Consider the following 23,017-nt stretch of genomic DNA (forward strand, 5'->3'; position numbering starts at 1 on the left):
CTGGTAATTTGCAAATGTTAAATTGTCAAGGCCAAAGAGGGCCTTCGTTTCTATCCGTGGCATCAGTTTCCATAAATAGTTTTCCAGGAAAAAGGGTTTTTTTTGTAACCAACAGCCATACTTCCAGCGTTTCAGAAAACATACAGAGGGGCATTTGGGGAGGCCGTTCATCGCTGACTTGGCATTTGTGAACATTGTTGCCGAGTTCAAGTTTATTTTCGATTATCTGTGGGGAAAGAGCTTACTAAGCAGAAGTCAGATAATCACTGATTATCGACCGTGTGCAGGGCGCCAGAGTGGACGTCGCGGTGGGTGGTGAAGGGGACGCAGATGCCGGGAGAGCTTGCACTCCATGCCCGCGGCCGGCCCGGCGTCAGGCCCCCAGGATGATGGAATGCAACGTCCCCTTTGAGAGTGCTTCTGTAATGGTCACACTGCGGGGAAATGGCTGCTTACGGCTCGATGCAGTGTAACTCACATACCACACGGTTCCTCCACTTAACACATACTTGACCCATCTGAAGCACGCAGTTCAGTGGCTTTTCATATGTTCACGGGGTTGGGCCTCCAGCACCACAATCTGGTATTAGAACATTGTCGTCATCCCTGAAAGAAGCCCTGTGCCCATTAGCGGTCCCTCCCCGTTCTCCCTAACCCCTCTCCCCCAAGGCAACCACTCGTCTTTCTGTCTCTGTACATTTGCTTGTTACGGACATGTCAGAAAAATGGGATAAGACGGTATTTGTTCTTTTGTGACTGCCTCTTTCACTCAGAGTACTGTTTTCAGGGTACATCCATATTCCAGCATGTATTAGTACCTCATTCCTTTTTATTGCCAAATAATACCGCATCATATGGATATACCACCTTTTTTCTGTCTGTTCATCAGCTGATGGGCATTTGGGCTGTTTCTGCTTTAAAAAACTTTTTTTTAATGTTTATTTACTTTTTGAGAAACAGAGAGAGAGCACAAGCAGGGGAAGGGCAGAGAGAGAGGGAAACACAGAATCCGAAGCAGGCTCCCGGCTCTGAGCTGTCAGCACAGAGCCCGACACGGGGCTCAAACCCACGAACCGTGAGATCATGACCTGAGCCGAAGTTGGACACTTAACCCATTGAGCCACCCAGGCACCCCGTTTCCCTACACTCTTACCACAAATCTGGCCTTCTGATTTTAGCCATGTTAGTGTTGTGTGAAGTACGATCTCATTATGGTTTTGATTTATACCCCTAATGACTAATGATACTGAGCATATTTTCATGGACTTACTGGCCATTAGTATGTTTCTTTCTTTTTTTTTTTTTCTTTAAATCCAAGTTAGTTAACATACAGTGTAATAATGATTTCAAGAATAGAATTTAGTGATTCATCACTTACATATAACACCCAGTGCTCATCCCAACAAGTTCACTCCTTAATGCCCATCACCCATTTAGCCCAGCCCCCCACCCAACGCCCCACCAGCAACCCTCAATTTGTTCTCTGTATCTAAGACTCTCTTATGGTTTGCCTCCCTCTCTGTTTTTATCTTATTTTTGCTTCCCTTCCCCTATGTGCATCTGTTTTGTGTCTTAAATTCCACATATGAGTGAAATCATATGATATTTGTCTTTCTCTGACTTGTTTCGCTTAGCATAATACACTCTAGTTCCATCCACACTGTTGCAAGTGGCATGATTTCATTCTTTTTGATCACCAAGTAGTATTCTATGTACATATACACCACATCTTCTTTACCCACTCATTAGTCGATGGACATTTGGGCTCTTTCCATAATTTGTCTATTGTCAATAGCGCTGCTATAAACATTGGGGTGCATGTGCCCCTTCGAATCAGCATTTTTGTATCCTTTGGATAAATACTGAGTAGCGCAATTGCTGGGTCATAGGGTAGCTCTATTTTTAGTTTTTTGAGGAAGCTCCACATTGTTTTCCAGAGTGGCTACACCAGTTCGCATTCCCGCCAACAGTGCATTCCCACCGCATCCTCGCCAACATCTGTTGTTTCCTGAGTTGTTAACGCTAGCCATTCTGACAGGTGTGAGGTGGTATCTCACTGTGATTTTGATTTGTATTTCCCTGATGATGAATGATGTTGAACATCTTTTCATGTGTCTGTTAGTCATCTGGATGTCTTCTTTGGAAAAGTGTCTCTTCATGTCTTTTGCCCATTTCTTCACAGTATATTTGTTTTTTGGGTGTTGAGTTTGATAAGTTCTTTGCAGATTTTGGATACTAACCCTTTATCTGATATGTCATTTGCAAATACCTTCTCCCATTCTGTCGGTTGCCTTTTAGTTTTGCTGATTGTTTGCTGTGCAGGAAGCTTTTTACCTTGATGAGGTCCCAATAGTTCATGTTTGCTTTTATCTCCTTGCCTCCAAAGACATGTCAAGTAAGAAGTTGCTGTAGCCGAGGTCAAAGAGCTTATTGCCTGTTTTCTCCTCTAGGATTTTGATGGCTTCCTGTCTTACAAATTTAGCTCTTTTATCCACTTTGAGTTTATTTGTGTGTATGATATAAGAAAGTGGTCCAGGTTCATTCTTCTACGTGTCGCTGCCCCGTTTTCCCGACACCATTTGTTGAAGAGATTGTCTTTTTTCCATCAGATATTCTTTCCTGCTTCATTGGAGATTAGTTGGCCATACGTTTGTGGGTCCATTCCTGGGTTCTCTCTTCTGTTCCATTGATCTAGGTGTCTGTTTTTGTGCTAGTACCATACTGTCTTGATGATTACAGCTTCGTAATCTAGCTTGAAGTCCAGAATTGTGATGCCTCCAGTTTTGGTTTTCCTTTTCTTTTTTCTTTTTTTTTTTTTTTAACATTTATTTATTTTTGAGACAGAGAGAGACAGAGCATGAACGGGGGAGGGTCAGAGAGAGGGAGACACAGAATCTGAAACAGGCTCCAGGCTCTGAGCTGTCAGCACAGAGCCCGACGCGGGGCTCGAACTCACGGACCGCGAGATCATGACCTGAGCCGAAGTCGGCCGCTTAACCGACTGAGCCACCCAGGCGCCCCTGGTTTTCCTTTTCAACATTACTTTGGCTATTCAGGATCTTTTTTGGTTCCAGACAAATTTTAGAATTGTTTGTTCTAGCTCTGTGAAGAATGCTGGTGTTATTTTGATAGGACTTACATTGACTATGTAGATTGCTTTGGATAGTATCTACATTTTAACAATATTTCTTCTTCCAATCCATGAGCATGGAATGTTTTTCCAGGTCTTTGTGTCTTCCATTTCTTTCATAAACTTTCTGTAGTTTTCAGGGTATAGATCTTTTACCTCTTTGGTAATTTGGTTTATTCCTTGGTATTTTATGGTCATAGTGCAGTTGTAAATGGGATCAGTTCCTTGATTTATTTCTCTTTCTGCTGCTTCATTATGGGTGTATAGAAATGCAACCAATTTCTGTACGTTGATTTTATATCCTGTGACTTTGCTGAATTCATGGATCAGTTCTAGCAGTTTTTTGGTGGAGTCCTTTGGGTTTTCCATGTAGAGTATCGTTTCATCTGCGAAGAGTGCAAGTTTGACTTCCTCCTTGCCAGTTTGGATGCCTTTTATTTCTTTTTGTTGTCTGATGGCTAAGGCCAGGACTTCTAACACTATGTTGAGTATCAGTGGTGCGAGTGGACATCCCTGTTATGTTCCTGACCTTAGAGGGAAAGCTTGCAGTTTTTCCCCATTGAGGATGATATTAGCTGTGGGTCTTCCGTATATGGACTTTATCATCTTGAAGTATGGTCCTTCTATCCCTACTTTCTTGCAGGTTTTTATCAAGAAACGATGCTGTATTTTGTCAGATGCTTTTTCCGCATCTATTGAGAGGATCATGTGGTGGTTCTTATCCTTTTATCAGTGTGATGTACCTCAATTGATTTGCGGATTTTGATAAATCCCATTTGATCATGGTGAAGAATTCTTTTAATGTTTTGTTGTTTCTGGTTTGCTAGTATTTTATTGAGAATTATCGCATCCATATTCATCAGGGAAATTGGTCTGTGGTTCTCCTTTTTAATGGGGTCTTTGTCTGGTTTTGGAATCAAGGTAATGCTGGGCCATTAGTATATTTAAAAAATTTTTTTTGAGAACTGTCTATTCAGATCCTTTCTCTTTGTTTTAAATTCTTTATCATTTTATTTTACTATCTCTTTAATAATTATTATTTTATTATTGAGTGATAAGAGTTCCTTGTGTAGTCTTGACACAAATCCTTTATCCAACAAATGACTTACAAATATCCTCTCTCATTCTATGGGTTTCTTTTCACTTTTTAAAAATTAATTAGTTAATTAATTTTTGATAGAGGGCAGGCGCAAGTGAGTGAGGGGCAGAGAGAGAGGGAGAATGGGAGAGAGAGAGGGAACCCTATGCTGACATCATGGAGCCCAATGTGGGGCTCAAGCTGACCTGACATGGGGCTCAAACTCATAAACCATGAGATCATGACCTGAGTCAAAGTCAGATGCTTAACGGACTGAGCCACTCAGGTGCCCCTTCACTTTCTTGATGGTTTTGTTTGAAGTACAAAATTTTTAATTTTGATAAAAGTCCAGATTGTCTGTTTCTTTCTTTTATTGCTTCTGCTGTTGATGTCATATCTAAGAAGGCTTTGCCTAACCAAACATCACAAAGATTTATGCCTGTGTTTTCTTCTGAGTGTTTTACAGTTTAGTCTTATTTTTAGGTCTCCAGTCCACTTGGATTGTTCTTTATGTGTGATGTCAGGAGTGTGTCCAACTTCCTTTTCTTGTATTGTGGGTGTGTGATTGTCCCCAGTACCACTTATTGAAAACACTGGTCTTTCCCCAGTGAATTATCTTGGCACCGTTGCTAAAAATCAGTTTGCCGTAAGTGTGATTGTTTATATTTCTGGACTCCAAATTCTGTTCCATTAATCTGTATGTCTGTATTTATGCCAGCACCACACTACTGTGATGACTGTAGCTTTGTAGTTATTTTGGAATCAGAATATGTGCATCATCCAACTTTGTTTTTCTTTTGTAGGATGGTTTGTCTTATTCGTGGTCCCTTGCATTTCCATATTTCTGCAAAAAAAAAAAAAAAGGCAGCTAGTCTGTAGGTCGGTTGAGGGGTGGGGTGGGTATTGTCATCTTCACAGTTTTAACTCTTCTTATCCATGGATTTGGGATATCTTCCCATTTATTTAGGCCTTCATTAACCTCTTTAAAAAATGTTTTCTAGTTTTCACAGCCCAAATTTGCACTTCTTTGATTAATTTTTTTCTTGTTGATGCTATTGTAAATAGAAATATTTTCTTAATTTCATTTTCAGATTTATCTTGCAATCCTACAACCTTACTGAACTGGTTTATTGGGTCTGATAGTGTTTTCGTGGATTCCTTAGAATGTCCTGTTCATAAGATCGTATCTTCTGCAAATAGAGTCGGTTTTACTTCTTCCTTTCCAATTCCTTTTAACTTCTTTTTCTTGCCTCTTCATCCTGGCCTGAACCTGCAATACAATATTGAAAGAAATGGTGAGAACAGACATCCTTGTCGTGTATGTGATCTTGTAGGGAAGCTTCCAGTCTTTCACTATTACATATGATTTTTGCTGTAGTTGTTGTAGTTGCCCTTTGTTAAGTTGAGGAAAATCCTTTTCCTAGTTTGTTGAGTGTTTTATCATAGAGACTGTTGGATTTAACCAGTGCTTTTCTTCTGCATCTATTGAGATGACATGTGTTTTTTGTCCTTTATTCTCTTCATACGGTTTACTGATTTCAGATGTCAGACCAGCTTCTCATTCCTAAGATAAATCCCACTTGGTCATGGTGTATAATCCTTTTTCTATGATATTAGATTCAGTTTTCTAGTGTTTTGTTGAGAACCTTTTTTACGTCTGTATTCGTCGTTTTCTTCTGATCACCTTGTCTAGTTTCAACATTAGGGTAATTCTGGCCTCAGGGAATGAGTTAGGAAGCGTTCCCTCCTCATCTACCATTTGAGAAGAATTGGCATGAATTCTTTATATGTTTGGTAGAATTTGGCAGTGAAGCCCTCTGAGTTTGGACTTTGTGGGAAGTGTTTTGTTTACTAATTCAATCTCTTGTTCCAAGTCTACTCAGAATTTTGTTATAATACCGCTTTGAGTAGTTTGCGTCTTTCTGAAATGTGCTCACTTTATCTAGTTTATCCAACTTGTTGGCAGACGGTTGTTTCTAGTAACCTTTATCATTCATTTTATATCTCTAAAGTTGATAGTGATGTTCCCTCTTTTGCTCCTGATTTCAGTAATTTGAACTTTCTTTCCATTTGTCTTGGTCAGTCTAGCTAAAGGTTTTTACTTTTTTGAATCTTTTCAAAGAATCGACTTTTGGTTTCCTTGATCTTCTCTAATATTTCTCTGTTCACCGTTTTGTGAATTTCTACTCTGGTGTTTATTATTTCCTTCCTACTGATTGCTTTAGGTGTACTTTTTACTCTTTTTTCCATTTTCTTCAGGTGGAAGGTTAGGTTATAGATTTGAGATCTTTCTTCTGTTTTAACACAGGCACTTAACACTGTAAATTTCTTGCTGAGCACTGCTGTAAGCAGCATCTTACAAACTTCAGTATGTTTTAATTTTCATTCAGCTCTTAAATATTTTCTCATTTTCCTTGTGACTCCTTTGACTCACGCTCTTGCTGGGTGAGTTTTCTATAGGTGTTTGTTAGGTCTCGTTTGTTCACAGTGTTGTTATATATGCATACATATGCCTTCTTATTACACTTTTTATCGTATCCTAATCTCACTTTAACTTGTTTCTTTTGTGGAGGGGAGTGATGGAGAGATTTATAGCAAAGCGTACAGATCTGATATGAATTTTCCAGTGACTTTTCACAAAGCAAGCACACCTGTGTAGCTGCCACCCGCATCAAGGTATAGTGCATTATCAGCACCCCAGCGCCCTCCCTGGTGCCCCCGTCCTAGTCATTACCACGCTCCCCTAAAGGTAATCTCTACTCTGACGTCTGTCTCTGAACTTTACATGATGGAATCTTTCAATATATGTTATGTTATGTCTGGCATCTCGTGCTCACCATTATGTCTGTGAGAGTCACTTATGTTATTTTGTGTGATTGTAGCTCATTCGTGCTCACTGATGTGCAATATTTCATTGTGTAATTTTATCACAGTTTATTTATCCATTCTGCTATCGATGGACATTTGAGTTTCTGATTTGGAGGCTACTAGGATTAGTGCTGCTCTTACCATCTTGTACATGTCTTTATCTTTCATTTTAGCCATTGTGGTAAGTGTATAGTACTCTCATGTTTTTCCATATCCCTGATTATAATATTTAATGGCCAAATGGATGTCCTTTTTTGTGAAACACCTGTCCAAGATGTCGCCCATTTTTCTGTTGGATTCTCTCTCTTTTTTTTCAGTAGGTTGGTAGCCGTTCTTCATTTTAGATTTGAGTGTTTTGTCAAATATGTCTATTGCCAATATCTTTGCCCATTCTGTGGCTTGCCTTTTCATTTTCTTAATGTTGCCTTTTGGCGAATAGCAGTACTCAGGTTTAACGCAGTCTTTTTTATCAGTTGTTCCCTGTCTGCTTAGCGTTTTCCTTTGCTATTTAAGAACTATTTGCCCACCCCAGGGTCATGAAGATGGTTTCCTGTCTTGTCTTATAAAAGCTTTATTGGTTTACCTTTCACATTTAGATCTGCAGTTCATCTGAAATTAATTTTTTTGTAAGGTATGAGGTAGGGATCGAGATTTCTTTTTATCCACGTGGTAGCCCATTGGCCCAGCACCATTTGTTGAAAAGACTTTCTTTCCCAGCCGCATTGCATTTTCATCTTTGTCATAATCCACTGACCTGAACATGTGGGAGTCTGTTCCTAGATATTCTGTTGTATTCCATTGGCTTAGTTGTCTACCTCTGTAGAAAATACTTTTTCAAAGCGAAAGCTTTCAGTAATTTGTCGTGTAGAATGATTTTTCTGAGACTATGTGTAGATAATCACCATCAGATGAAAGAAGTTTCTTGCTCTTTCTAGTTTGCTAAGACTTTTTATTATGCATGGATATTGAGTTTTCTCAAACATTTTTACTGTCTACTTAACTCTTAAATTGATTACAGAGTTGTTCTCTTTTATTCTCTTAGTGTGCTAGATTGTACATTGATCAACTTCTGAATGTTAAACCACGCTTGGATTGCTGGAATAAAACAGACTTCATCGCGATGTGTTTTATATGTGTTTTTATATATGTTGCTGGTTTTGATTTCTTGATTTTGTGTTTGGGTTAATTTTCATTTATGTTCATGAGAGAGGTTAGTCTTTAATTTCCTTTTTTTTTGTAATGTCGGGTTTTTTTTTACTTCAAGGCTTACCAGCCTTCCTAATGTAAATTAGAAAGTATTCCTTTTTCACTTCCTGCGGAAGGTTTTGTAAGGTGGGTATCATACCTTCCATAAGTCATTGGGAGAATTCCCAAGAGAATTCGCCAACCCAGCCTATAATTTTCTTTGTGAGAAGCAGCCTTTTACAACCAAGGCTATGCAAGAAGTAAACATTTACCAAAAAAATATTTTCGATGACTATTTTCTTATTTCTCCCAAGGATGGCACATAACTCACACCATTTTAGATGTCATGTTTTGTTTTGCTTTAACATAATGGATGCTAGAGGGCACAAGGGCTTAACTCTAATGGAATCCCAGTTGAAAAGGGCTGGTGGACCATTTTTTATTATAGATTCCATTTCTTTATTAGATACAGAACTATTCAAGGGGCGCCTGGGTGGCTCAGTCCGTTAAGCATCCAACTTCCGCTCAGGTCATGATCTCATCGTTCATGAATTTGTGCCCCGCGTCAGGCTCTGTGCTGACAATTTGGAGTCTGTTTGGGATTCTCTCTCTCTCCCTCTCTCTCTGCCCCTCCCTGACTCATGCTTTCTCTCTCTGTCAAAGTAAATAAACTTAAAAAAAAAAAAAAGATACAGGACTATTGCAGCTTTCTATACTTGTATTCATTTCAGTAAGCATTATTTTCTACAGGATTTGTCTATTTTACCTAAATTATCAAAATTTTAGCAAAGCTATCCAAGGTACCCTCTAATTTTTCATATATACAAGGACTTTGCTATGTTTCTGTTTTATTTCTCACGTTGGCAAATTTGTACCATTTCTGCTTTTTTTCTCACTCTTGCTAGGGACTTGTCAAATGTTTTGTTTTATTCAAAGAAACATCTTTTGGCCTTGTTGATTCTTTTTCTCTATTTATACATGTGTTTTCTATTTTATTAATTCTGCTCTTTTCTTTATTATGTCCTTACTTCTGCCTTCATTAGGTTTAATTTGCTGCACTTTTTTTTTTTTTTAACTTCTTGAGATAGGTAATTGTTCAGCCATCTTCTTTTCCAATTTATGCATTTAGGGCTTAAAAATTCTTTTTGAGCACAGCTTTGTCTGCTTTTCACAAGTTTGATAATATGATATTATCAAAATATCATTGAATTTAAAATAGTTTTTAATTTTCATTGTAATTTCTTTTTTGATCTATGAGGGGTTTTTTTTAGAAGTATATTTACTTAATTCCTAAACTGGGGTTTTCTAGTTATCTTTTTGTTATTGATTTCTTCTAGCTGTATTTCACTGTTTTCAGAGAACAGAGAACATACTATTCAATCATACAGAATATTGAAATTTCCTTTATGCCTTAGTATATGGTCAGTTTGGGTAAAAGTTCTGTGTGTTCTTAAGAGAACATATTCTACAGCCCAAGTTTGTCAATTTTTTTTTTTTTTAATTTTTTTTTTTTTTCAACGTTTATTTATTTTTGGGACAGAGAGAGACAGAGCATGAATGGGGGAGGGGCAGAGAGAGAGGGAGACACAGAATCGGAAACAGGCTCCAGGCTCTGAGCCATCAGCCCAGAGCCTGACGCGGGGCTCGAACTCACGGATCGCGAGATCGTGACCTGGCTGAAGTCGGACGCTTAACCGACTGCGCCACCCAGGCGCCCCCCAAGTTTGTCAATTTTTGTCTTTCAAATCTTCTTCAAATTTTTCAGTTTGCTTATTTACCAGTTATTGAGAGAGAGATTAAAATCCTCCAACTTATGATTGTAGATGTCTGTGTCTCCTTTTAGTTTGTCAGTCTTTGCTTTCTGACTTCTGTGTTTATGTTCACAGATGAATATAAATTTAGCGTTGTGTTGTATCTTTCTGTTAGCTGGCCCTTTCATTGTTATCAAATATCCCTCTTTATCTGTACTAATACCCCTTGTTTTAAAATCTGTTTCGTCTGGTATTGATAAAGCTGTGTCCACCCTTTTTCGGTTAGTGTTTTCACGGTTTATCTTTTTCCATCCTTTTACTTTCAATCTTTCTGAATTCTTAGATTTAAAATGTTTCACTTGCAAGCAGTATATAGTTGCCTTTGGTTTATTATCCCAGTCTTATAATCCTTACCTTTTAATTGAAATATTTAGTTCATTTACATTTAATGCTATTAGTGATATATTTGGGTTTGAACATATTATCTTACTCTTTTTTTTTTTTAAGGAAAGGAAAATTTCATTTGCCCTTCTATTAGATCATTAGTAATACAGTCTTTTATTTTTTGCTCTATCCCTAGTGATTACAGCATGCATCCTTGCCTTCTTAAGAGAAGCTACCTTCAATTAATGCTTTTACTTTTTCCCACACAGTACAAGAATTTTAAAAGACTTGAACTCCATTTATGCCCTTTCCTCCTTCTGCGAAATTATTGGTCATGCGCTTTAGTTCTGTATATTTTCACGTATATCCCACAAGATACTATTGTTCTATTGCCAGTCAATATTCATTTAGATTTCCCCACATCTTTACCCTTCCTGGTGTATTTCATTTCTTTCTGCATTCGTGCACTCCCATTTGGGTCATTTTCCTTCTGCTTGAAGAACTCCCTTTAGGATTTCTTTTAGTGCATATCTATCAGTGTCTTTATTTCCACTTGAAAAGGAATTTTTTTTCCCCTGCATATTCAGAATTCTAGGTGGGCAGTTAATTCTCTGAACACATTACAGATACCATTTTGTTGTCATCTGGCTTCCACTGATTCTGTTGAGCTGCTGGAGAACAGTCGATCCTTAAAAAGTAATACATCTTTTTTTTTTTCACTGCTTGTAAGATTTTCTCTCTTCCTTTGCTTTTCAGCAGTTCCACTCTGATGTGCTAATGTGGATTTGTGTTTACACTAGTGAGATTCTCCACCATTTCGTCAGTTTTCTTGAACACATTACTGTAAAAACTTAAATTCCTTCTCTAAATAATGGCAGTGTATGGACCACCTGTAGGTTGCCTCTTTTATCTTATCCGTTGTTGTTCTTGGTTTCCAGTGGATGCTGGATATTATGTATGAAGAATTGTGGAGGCTCTGGCTGCTATTTTCCTCCAGAGAGGATTTAGTATTCTTCCAGAAGGCAGATTACAACATGGGCAGATCACCTGAGTCACTTGGAGGACCTGAATTCCAATTTTTCTCTCCCTAGGACCGTGAAGAAACTGAAGTACCTGCCTACTGTTTTAGCCTCCCTGCAGCTGGGCTTTGCTTAGTTTCCCACTTCTTGCTGTCGGATCTGCAGCTGAGGAGTGGGAAATACCGCAGCAAGAACATGGTGCAGAATACAGGACTCCCCTTTCCGTTCGTTTCCCTGGGCCCCAGTGTGCTGGCTGCCTTGGGGGCCTTCTCAGTTTTCATCTTCACGTTCTATCAATGGTGCCGCTGTTCTGCACAGCCACAGTTTTAGCCTGTGTGCCTCAACCGCTAGAACTGATACACGTCCCTGAGGGGAAAGGGTGGCAGTGACGTCGTTTCACCTGCCTGCGTTTCTCCTCTCCCCGGGGTCTCGGCCTCCAGTCCCGATTGGCTGTGTCGCTCTCGGTTGCTTTAAAAACGCCGGAGGTTGGTTTGTTGCCTTTTGTTTTATATTTCCATCAGCTTTCATATTTGTTCTCGGCAGGAGAATTGGGTCTGGTGCCACCTTCTTTTCCACAACCGGAAGCTTCAGTCCCCATCTGATGCGTTTTTGAATCATTTCTCACAATATGTGATGTTAACTGCCGTCCGTGCACCGTCTGTTCTCCAGGATGCCGTGTCAGCCCTCCTTGCAAGAACATCAGCTGAGCTGTTGGCTGTGGAACAAGAATTAGCACAGGAGGAGGAGGAAGAAGAAGAACCAGGGCAGGAAGAAGAGGAAAGGGGTCCAGATGGAGACTGGTAAAAACCCTGGGTTCCTTTTGCTATTCGGGAATGCAAAGAGGGTGTGTGTATCACAGGGAAACCTTTATAGGTTCAGATATTACCCTGGAATTATGGAAAGCGGTGCCGTGTTAGGCTGCTACCACTGAAGGAAGGACCCTCTTTGGTCATTAGAGAGTTGAGGAAGGTAACAGCAAAATTTTGGGCCGCGTCAGTGTTAACACAGGAAGGACTTTCTTTGTTCCTGCCTCCGTACGTTCTGACACTCTTTTCTGGGCTTTTTAAAATTCTTGGTCTCAGCTACCTGTTTTGAGGGGCGCCCGGGTGGCTTAGTCGGCTGAGCATCTGACTCTTGATCTTGGCTCGGGTCATGATCCCAAGGTCCTTGGATTGAGCCCCGTGTCGGGCTCAGCACTAAGCGTGGAGGCTGCTTGGGATTCCCTCTCTCTCCCTCTGCCCCACTCTTCTGCTCTCTCTCGCTCTAAAATCATCATCATCATCATCTACCTGTTTTGAAAGGTGTGGTAGTTTATTGTCAATTCGTAAATAAATTTAAAAACTTACTTTCTTTTTCTTTAAATTACCAGAAGTACCTCTGTACCATTTAGGTTCAGGTAAAGCAAAGCACATATCTGAGTATTCATTTTCTATTTGTTCACCTCTGCCTTCGTTTTCTGTTTCCACCTAATTATCCATACCCCGTCCTTTGAAAAAAGAAAAAAGTTACTTATAGATTTTGTCCAGAATCACGTATGTATAAAGAACTGCCTTTCCTGGTTTGCATTGTTTTCTCTAAAAACAAATTTTAATGAATGCATCCGTTTTTAAAGTATAGATGTAAAATTATTTGGATTAATTTTAATGTGTATATAGTTGCTTATACTGTTGTGTTTGATTGAACTCCTGTTAACACATATGCACATACATATATAGCATGCGTTTGTGTGTGTGTGCATGTGTGTATAAAACTTGTTACAAACGAACACTGGCAAGATACGTCGTAAATAACAAAATCTTGGACATTTGGAAGGAACAGCTCACTACAGTTAGGCAAAAAGGTACAGATATACATTGTTCTTGTCAGGAGCCTTTTACAGTGATTACCAGTCAGAGCACTGCAAAAAATAAATAAATACGAGAGTGATTATAAGGCCCATCATGATATATTTTTAAACACTAAACCTTTGTGTGTGTAAAAACACAGTTTGTTTCACATACATTTCCAAAAATACACCCGATTTGTAGCATAAGGGAATTTACAGCTCGTGGAATCCTTGCTAGCTTCCCTGTGGTCATCTCACGACTAGGCAGTTAGTAACAGGCGTGTGCCCATCTGTCAAGAGTCTCACCAATCACAATTACAGCCCACCCTTCAGTTATCAGTGGAGAAAATGTTACTGTCCTAAGGACATGAAACTCAACAGACCATGAGATATTCTAAGCCACGCTGGTACCCAGGCTTTCCTGTCGATGCAGTTTATTCAGAACATAAACCCGTATGTACATTCTGGGGCCCCGCCTGTAATACCACCCAAGCCCATGCTATGGCTTTGGTTAGAGACAAGATCACGTGGCCTTAGGATTCCTGTTATTTCAGGTGTAAAACTCCCTTGACACAGGGTTTTTACCCCTGCTAGACTGTAAGCACAGTTGTTTTTTATAAAGATTTTTTTTTATAAAGATTTTATTTTTAAGAAATGTCTACAACCAGGGTGGGGCTCAAACTTGTAACCCCGAGATACAGAGTTGCACAATGCACCGAGCCCGCCAGGTACCCTGACGATGGATATTTTCAAGGCTTATGTCTTTATTCGCTTTTAGCGAAGTCACTCCATTCTGCGGGAGGATTAATTTTATAACAAGTAAACAACTGAAATCAAGTTACATTAAAGTGAGTGTCAGTGCTTTTAAATGGCGGGGCTAAATGTTGTATGTGATTTTCAGAATATTTCTAATTTAACGCCTAAGAATTCGGTCCGATTCCATTAATGGAACTTTGTAGTACCCAATTATGGTGATTTTGCCGCATATTGCTGGAGGGTCGGTTGCTGATTTCATTTGGCGTGTAGCAGTTCGAGCCGGGGAGGTGGCTTGAATCGTTAATGTGAGTCTCATTCCTTGTGGGAGAGCGGTGTCCGCCCCAGGTGGCCCTGCTCACGCGTGCACCTGCCAGACCCAAGTTGCGTGTGGTTCTGCTCCGTCTCACCATAGGTTGACAATGCTGCGGGAGGCCTCTGATGAAATCGCGTCTGAAGAAGAGGCCGACGTGAAGTTGCCCGAGGGCGGTCGCCGTGCCGGAGACCTGTGCTCGCGCCCCCGCGTGCCCGAGGCGGAGGAGGACGTGGGCAGGAGAGAGGACGGTGGCGCTGAAGAGCGCGGCAGCCGGCCGCCCGGCGGGCCGTCCATCCTGGTGAGCACTTTCAGCCACACTCCCCACCGGCCTGACCTCCGGCGGCAACGCGCATGCTAAGTCTGTCTCCTCGGGTGTAAATCCGTACCAAGATCTGTGCCATACCTGCTCACGGCAGGTGTTTGTGAAAGGAGGCTTTAAGATGTTCATATGGGCCCCAGTATTCATTCGTGACTTAAGTTTTATGTAAGAAGATGAACAGTGCTATTTAGAGCTGTGTAAGTGGTCTGGGAGGATTTATTAAAAGCGTTTCCAGAATTTCCCGGCCAACACCAGGACGACCACTGAATTGCGTCACGTTTCGTAAGTGTCGTGAGTGGACAGGTTCAAGTCCGTCTCGGTGACGTGGTTCTCTGACCGGAATCTGCTCTGGAACGTGGCAGGTCGCTCGGTGTAGGGATGGGTGCTGGTTACGGGAAGGACGTGTCGGTAGAGAGTGCATCCCCAGAGGCAGGAAATCATTTTCAGGCTTGGAGGATGCTTGGGATGTCGATGATGGAGTCTACAAAACTCCAGCCCTTTGTTCCTGAGGAAAATAGTATTTTGCCCTGACCCAAGACTTCCTCCGATAAAGCAGCAAACAAGCACGAGGCAGCTTTTGAATCCTTTTATGCACACGAGATCAACAATAAACGTCTGCCTGTGCCTGTAGAGTTAGTGCCCTGAGAAACTTCTGTTTTTACTTAAATTTTATTTTTTATTACATTTCCAGAGGTACAGCGAAAATCCAAACACAGCTTCACAGCCGTTGCTATTTCCGTGTATGCATAACTGCGTATTCTGTGTAAACCTATAACTTTGTAGTATATTTTCATTTTCTTACATGTGATTACTTGTATCGTTGTTCTGAAAAAACAACCACCACAAAAACCAGGGATCAGAATGTTGAACGGTATTTCGTGTTGAAGTACTCCTAAACAAGATTCTCTACAGAACCACATTTACCCTGTGGAAATCGAAGGCTTCCTTGTGTAGGTCAGATGTGTTGGGGGGCACCTCCATTTATGGGTGACACCGTCGTCCTGCTCACTGCAGGTCGGTCACTTCCCACTCGGCAGAAAACCATCTCCCGGGGTCCCGTCGGGAGGAACGCCAAGCCTGTCTCTCAGAAGCGGCCCTAGTGCCGGGTGAGGCTCTGTTGGGAGATCAGCTGTTGCCTTTGTAGCTGGGCGAAAGGAGCAGAAATGTATCCTCATCCATCCGCGCCTGACAGGTGTCTGACTTCCGTTCTAGGTTGATAAAGAGACAAACACCGATGAGGCAGGCGACACCAGTGTGGCAGTTCGCCCCAAAGACCGCAGCGGCCTGAGCACTCGCCAGCGCCCCTTTGTCCGCAGCAGCGTGATCGTGCGCTCCCAGACCTTCTCCCCGGGGGAGCGGAACCAGTACATCTGCAGGGTAAGGGGGACAATTCCCCCCCCCCCCCCCGCCAGTGGGTGGCCCGCCGACCACCAGGGACAGTCACCGGGGGTCTTCCGATTCCGCCTACCAACACGGATGGGTAGAAATGCCCCGAAATATACATGAAATACCACACTCTCATGGGTCTTTCTTTCAGTTTGGGTTGTTTTTTACCTTTTCTTAAATTTCACGTCTCATTAACTCTAAGCCATTTATTTGGCAAATAAGTGAATTAAGGACCTGGCTGCTGAATATATTTGTACTTCAGTGTGTGTTTAGAAGCTTCAAATGACCTGAGACTTAAATATTTCTGCCGCATATCATACATGCCTCAAGCCATGTTAATCCTGCAGAACCAAAATTAGGTTTTAGAACAAAAATCATCTTTTAATAATGCCTCTAGACACCGAGTCCCATCCCTCCCTGCCTCTGTAGACAATATGGTGGGCCTTGCATCGGTTTGCCAAGTTCTACTTCCAGAAGAAGTCGTGAGTGGTAGTAATAGATTAATATTATATTATTAAATATTATTAAATTATATATTATTAAATTATGTTGTTTATTATTATTAAATTATTATAGTATTTAATGTATTAATATTATAGTATTAAATATAATATTTACTATTAAATATTATAAATAATATTATATTATTACATGGGTTACAAAATACCCTCAAAATTCTAAACTTACTCAGTGCAGCAAATATGTTTATTAACCGTCTGCTGGTAAGCATGTTTCTAGACACTTGACTGGAATTCCTCTGTGAACAGAAGAGGCCCCGAGCCCTGCCCTCGCACAGCTTACACCCCTGTGTGTTGAGGCACAGTTACCGTGAACAGGTTGTGAAGTGTCTTAGGTGGGGACCGATTCTCTGGAAAACAGTAGAGCAAGTGAAGGGGGTTTGGAAATGGTGAAAACGAGCGTCTCAAGGTTAAAAGTAGGGTCCGAAGCAGGTGAAAGAGTGAGTACAGGCTGTCTGGGTCAAGAACATTCTAGGTTGTTCTAAACTGTGACTGAAATCTGGCCTGGAACTCTGTATCTTATACAGACCCTACTTTTGAAAACTGAATATTGCAAATTAGCTAAAATACTTTTATTTCTAAAATTAGCTAAAAATACTTTTATTTCAAAGTCTGTATGATTATCTTAATGCATGAGTTCTGATGACTGCCTCCAAATGGCAGCTGGTGAAATTATACGTAAGAGAACTTAGTTGTTTAAGGAAAGCACAGAACAGAGAAGAACTTGTTTAGCGAGGATTTTCTTAAAGAAACAAACTCCTGTAATCACCACCTGCTTTATCTGGTAAGCTTCTCAGGTCTAAACCGCTAGCACGCTGTTATGCAGTGATTTTCTTTCTTTTCTTTTCTCTCTTTTTTTTTTATCCTTTGTTGCCAGTTGAATCGAAGTGACAGTGACAGCTCAACCCTGGCTAAAAAATCACTGTTTGTGAGAAACTCCACCGAACGGCGCAGTTTGAGGGTCAAAAGGGTATGTATTCCTTTTGCAACATCTGTCTCTGACCAACCCAGAACCACAGATCGTGAAGCAAAAGTACCAGAACTCCTGAGCGTCATTGCTGCACGCTCTTGGGCTACTGGATGAGGCCACCGTACTTCCAGAGAGACACAGATGTCGTGTTAGTTATGGAGATGGAGGGAGGGTGCCCCGGAGAGCGGCCACTCAGTGCTGATTTGGATCCTGTGCTAATTAAGCCAGGAAATTCACTCTGCGGTATCCACGGAGAAGGGGCTTGCCGAATGGGTGATAGGCTGCTAGGTCCCCACCCCACATCTGGCTCTGGAGCAGTTGTGGGAGTAGTGTAACACCCAGTACCTTTTTGGAAGGACCGATGTTCTGGTACAGGAGTGCACGGTTTTAGTAACTTGCTTGAAAACAGATATTTCGGGAAGGTTAAGGTTAACGTGGACGGCAAAGCTCCAGCTGACCTGGGGACGCCGGGCTCTGGACTGGCCTTAAAGGATGAGTGTGAGAGAATGTTTAAATACGTTAAAAAGTTGGACTGTTCGGGTCTTCAACCGTTCCCGCTTACTTACAGCTGAAATACTGATGGAGAGTTATTTTCCTGCTAATAATTTGTTTAGTAATTTATTAAGCCATCGTATTGCAGCTTAGATGTGTCGTTTAAGTGAGGACGAAGCATCGTGTGTGCTGAGCGAGGCAGACATGGCCGCAGGAGTTTCCAGTCTACAGAAGGCGTCCAGGGAGCACACAGGGCTGGGAAAGGTGCCTGGGTGAGAAAGGACTGAGCTCATCTGGTTGTGGGAATCTAAAAGGCTTGATGGGGGAGGTCTGTGGCCTTGACCCCTGTCTGCATTTTAAAAGAAGATGGTAGCTCTGTGGGAGGAGGGGAGGAGGGAAACCTGTGCGGTCTTCCCAGTGCAGTAACGTCGAGTTAACAGCATGAAAACTGGGATGACAGGACTAGTTACACCATGGAGATCAGCAAATTCTCACAAACCCAGGCTGCTGCTGCTTTTTTTTTCTGAGAGAGAGAGAGAGAGAGTCGGTGCACCTGCACAAGCATGAGAAGGGCAGAGAGAGAAGGAGACAGAGGATCCCAAGCAGGCTGCGTGCTGCCAGCCTGGAGCCTGATGTGGGGCTCGATCCCACGACCCTGGGATCATGACCTGAGCCGAAATCCAGAGTTGGATGCTCACCTGATTGAGCTACCCAGGCGCCCCCGACCGGTGCTTTTTTCTGCACCCGTGCCCCCACCCAGAGCTGCTTGTTAAACATCAGCCAGCGCAACACCGCACGCGTACACGTAACCGCTAGGAAGGATTTCTTATTCTGAAAAAAAGTAATACGGCCAAAGCAAGTGTGTGTCTAGGTGATTCTGCTGTGTAATAAGTTTGTTAGAGCAGAGACCGAATACAGGGGACCTAATAAGATTATAGAATGTTCGAGAATGTTACAGCAATATGTGTGGGACGAGGAGGAGGGGGTACAAGCTATGCAGCCCTGAAACAGGAAGAGGGACAGCAGGCCTCCCTCTGCCATCTGTCATGAGCACCCCTGTCGTCCAGATCTTCAAGCCCGAGTACTTCTCAAATTTGAGTCCCTCCTCTCTCGCATCAAAGAGTACCAGTTTTTACTCTTATTTTCCATTCCCACTGCCAGTGGTCTGGACAAAAAATACCCTGCTCGTTCCCCTCTGCTTATGCAACCTTCCCAGCCTCTTCTGACTTCCTTTCGTCAAGTAGGCGTGACCAGCTGTGAGTGGTCTCTCCCTTCCTGTGGCGCAGAAGGCGCTACCTCACAGCTCACGGCTGGACGTCTTCAAGATCAAGGACTGGGTCTTCTCTCCCTGGTGTGTGGCCCACAGCCAACCCCCCACCCCTACCCAGCAGACATTTATTCACACGTATTCAATCATTATTTCTTGGCAAATGGGTAAGATTGGCCCCAGGAAGAGCACCAGTGACTCGCTGGTGAAAGTGCCTGTTAGACAGTGGGAACTCGAGGAAGGGGTTGGGGTTTGAGCATATCGATGGGGGAGGCGCTCAGACTCTCAGCCGCACCGAGCAGCTGCATTCTGGCTGGCGCTTCCAGAAACGAGGGCCCGGGGAGCGAGCAGTGGGGTGCCGCCGTGTGTCCTGAGCTGGAGGGAGCGTAAGTTCCTTGTGTTTGTTTTGCACAGAGGACAGGCGCCGGGTGGTAAAACGGTCAGGCTGAGTGAGGCTTGTGCTACGGCAACAACTTCACAAAGCCTCTGCGGTCTGAACCAACACAGGTTCGTTTCTCACTCAGCTGCTTGTTCATTGCCGGCTGGCTAAATGCTCTCTCTGCTCATTTTGTCTTCCCTCGGGACCCGAGCCGACGAGGCCTCCACCCCCGAATCTTTGCCGTCCCTCTAGCCGGGGACGGAAATGTCCACACGTCACACCGGCCTCGAAAGGCTGCCGCCTGGCGGTGCCCGGCACCGCCACTCGCCTCTCCTCGGCCGCCGGCGCCTCCCTGCCCGGGAGCACGGAGACGTGCCAGGAGGGACGAGGAGCCGGATGGCCACCACCAGCCACCATAATGAGGGTGTTGTGCTGTTCTGTCTTCTGACCCTGCAGACGGTGTGCCAGCCCGTCCTGAGAAGAACGGCGCAGGAACGGCCCGTGCGCACATCCCTGGACCTAGAACTGGACCTTCAGGCGTCTCTCACCCGGCAGAGCCGCCTCAACGACGAGCTGCAGGCCCTGAGGGGCCTGAGGCAGAAGCTGGAGGCGCTGAAAGCTCAGGGGGAGACTGACCTTCCACCGGGCGTGCTGGAGGACGAGCGCTTCCAGAAGCTCCTGAAACAAGCTGAGAAACAGGTACCGGTCTCCGTGTCCCCGCTGGCCCCGAGGGGCGTGCAGAGATGGGTGCTAAAGCCTGTCCCGTGGAAGGTCCCCAGCTTACACTCGCTTTGACAAAGTCTGCAGGTGCTTTTCCTGGAACCCGGAACTCTTTTTTCCCCTTGTCGTAGGCCTATTTTTTTTTTTTTTTTTTGACCTAGGATATTGCTAAGAGAGCCGCACTGCCAACCCCCCAGGTACACAGCAGGTCCCCCGACCACTCCGCCCCCACCCCTCCAGCCACCTGCCGGCCAGGAGCATGGCCTCGAGGGGGAAGTGGCCATCCCGTTCCTGCTCCGAGGTTCTCACGGTCTCAACACGAGACTGGGCGAAGAAACTCAGTGGAACTTTTCACATTGGTGACATTTCATCTGAATCTTCTGAGTAGCCCTTTAGGACTCATTAACCACGTCAACTGTTAACGCCTTGTCAATTTGAAGGCTTCAGAATTTTCACAGTCTTTCTTCCCTTCAAAAAAGATCACATGTCTCATATTGGCATTTTTGCCTCTCACCCCACAAGTAACCGTACAAAATAAGATCTGATCACTGATTAAAAACTAGGGTATTGTTAAGGGAGTATTTCTATTGTCCTGCCACCTACCTGCAACCAAATTTTTTTGGAGCCTGCTTTGTTGGTTTATTCTCTAAAGTTTAGAATTCGTATTTGGGCATAAGAGAGTGTGTCCGCAGCCGTGTGTAACGTACAAACAGAACTTCTCACGTAGCCAAAATATTACAAGTGCCAAAACATTAGTCTCTTTCAATCACATTTGATGGAAATCCGAAATAGATTAGAAACTTTCTTAAACTAATAGAAATTCTTGTCCACAATATAAACTTCCCTTTTTTGGCCCTCGTTGTTATTTGGTCACCAATGTGTGATACTATGGAGAAACTGAGTCATTTAATTGACTAGCACTACTAATCCTGGGTGGAACTCAGAAACTTAATGAGTTTTAGGGATCAAACTGATCCCAATATTTTTTTAAGGAAAGTCCAAGCAACAAAACATGTCACACATCTGTATTATGTCCCAACCGACAGACAGAAACCTGGGCATACAGTAGAACGTCGTTAAGTATCTGTTCAGTGGGGAGTTGAATTATACGCCCTACGTTTGGTACTTTAGAGACTACCAGGGTGATTGGACGCTGTCGTGCCCTCCTAGGGCTTGCGGTTTGGTAAAGGCGATGAGCCAGATAGACCAGGTCCTCAAGAGAAATCACTTTCTAGCGAGGTCGGGAGAGGTTTCATAGAGGAAGTGGCGAAGTGGTCTTGAAGGTGAGTAGTGGGACTTCATCCACAGTGGTGGGGAACCCGCAGTAGTCAATGTCCGGGGTAGCTCATGACAGTGAAGGGAGAGCCCAGAGCCTGGCTATCCCTTTGCCTAATGGAAAATTGCATTAAAAGCTGAAGTCACCAACTCTTACATTTGTCACCTTGATAATAATAACCATTGCTTTTATTCTCTTGAGTCTTTCGATTCACCATTAGCAATCATTTTAAAGTCTTGGTTAACACTGACCAACTTTAATATCATGGAGAAGCATCACAGACCTTTGACCCCTAAAGGTCAAAGGCTTTCAAAGCTGGATTAGAGTTTTACAACTACAGATTTAAACAGAGCCTTGCATCTTTAGAGGTTTTTGTTGTTTGTTTTTGATTTGCCACAGTCTGAAGTTCTAGATCCTTGGGTAGCAATAATTATAAAAAACGGGACTTTGTGCACTTCATGTCATATTGCTAAATTCATCCCTGAATCGCTTGGACAATTATTCTGGTTCGTTTCGACTGCTTTCTAATCTCCAATGTGTAGAGAAAAGTTCAGTACAGCTAACGTTGGTTATTTGAAAAAAACTAAAAGAAAGAAACAAAAATAGACAAAGCTCTGGCAAGATCCACGAAGAGAAGATACACATAAAGACAACTATAAAAGGAAAGAGGGCTAGAATTACAGGTAAATTTGAGATATAAAAGAGAATAAATAATCTCAAAGATAAAGGCCCACAATTTGGACAAATATCTAGGAAAATATAACATATTAAAACTGATGGAAAGGGGGAAAAAAGATTAAAAACCCTATACCTCTTTAAGAAATGAAAGCAGTGATTAAAAATCTATCCACAATGAAGACATAGGTTTAGATGTTCTGTAGGCAAGTTCTACCAAACTTTCAAAGAATAGATTATCTCAATTTTATGTAAACTCTTCCAGATGCTAGAAAAAGAGAGAACACTCCACAACTCATTCTATGTGACCAACAACCCTAAAACCAAAACTAGACAAAGATACTATCAAAAAGGAAAATCATAGGCCGGTTTCATCCATAAGTATAGAAATAAAAATCTTAAATAAAATATTAGTAAATCTAATCCAACAATATATTTAAAAGATACTACATTTTGGGGCATCTGGGTGGTTCAGTCGGTTGGGCGTCAGACTTCGGCCCAGGCCATGATCTCACAGTTCATGGGTTCAAGCCCCACATCGGGCTGTGTGCTGACAGCTCAGATCCTGGAGCCTGCTTCAGATTCTGTGTTTCCCTCTCTCTCTGCCCCTCCCCAGCTTGTGCTCTCTCAAAATAAATAAAAACATTTTTAAAAAATTTAAAAAAAAAAATACATTTTCACCGTGCTGAATTGTGCAAGGCTTTTT

At 42.5% G+C, this 23,017-nt stretch overlaps 1 protein-coding gene across 5 annotated transcripts in view; it reads left to right on the forward strand.

Moving 5' to 3' along the window:
• WWC2 (WW and C2 domain containing 2) overlaps positions 1-23,017 on the forward strand; it is a 208,383-nt gene that overhangs the window by 164,234 nt on the left and 21,132 nt on the right. For all 5 annotated transcript variants that reach the window (XM_045452603.1, XM_045452621.1, XM_045452614.1 and 2 more), the window contains 5 exons: positions 12,085-12,215; positions 14,409-14,607; positions 15,841-16,005; positions 17,410-17,502; positions 20,097-20,339. In XM_045452603.1, coding sequence (XP_045308559.1) covers positions 12,085-12,215; positions 14,409-14,607; positions 15,841-16,005; positions 17,410-17,502; positions 20,097-20,339 — 831 coding nt within the window. The remainder of the gene's footprint in view (positions 1-12,084; positions 12,216-14,408; positions 14,608-15,840; positions 16,006-17,409; positions 17,503-20,096; positions 20,340-23,017) is intronic.

This window comes from Leopardus geoffroyi, chromosome B1 (assembly GCF_018350155.1).
Source record: "Leopardus geoffroyi isolate Oge1 chromosome B1, O.geoffroyi_Oge1_pat1.0, whole genome shotgun sequence".
Taxonomy (NCBI): domain Eukaryota; kingdom Metazoa; phylum Chordata; class Mammalia; order Carnivora; family Felidae; genus Leopardus; species Leopardus geoffroyi.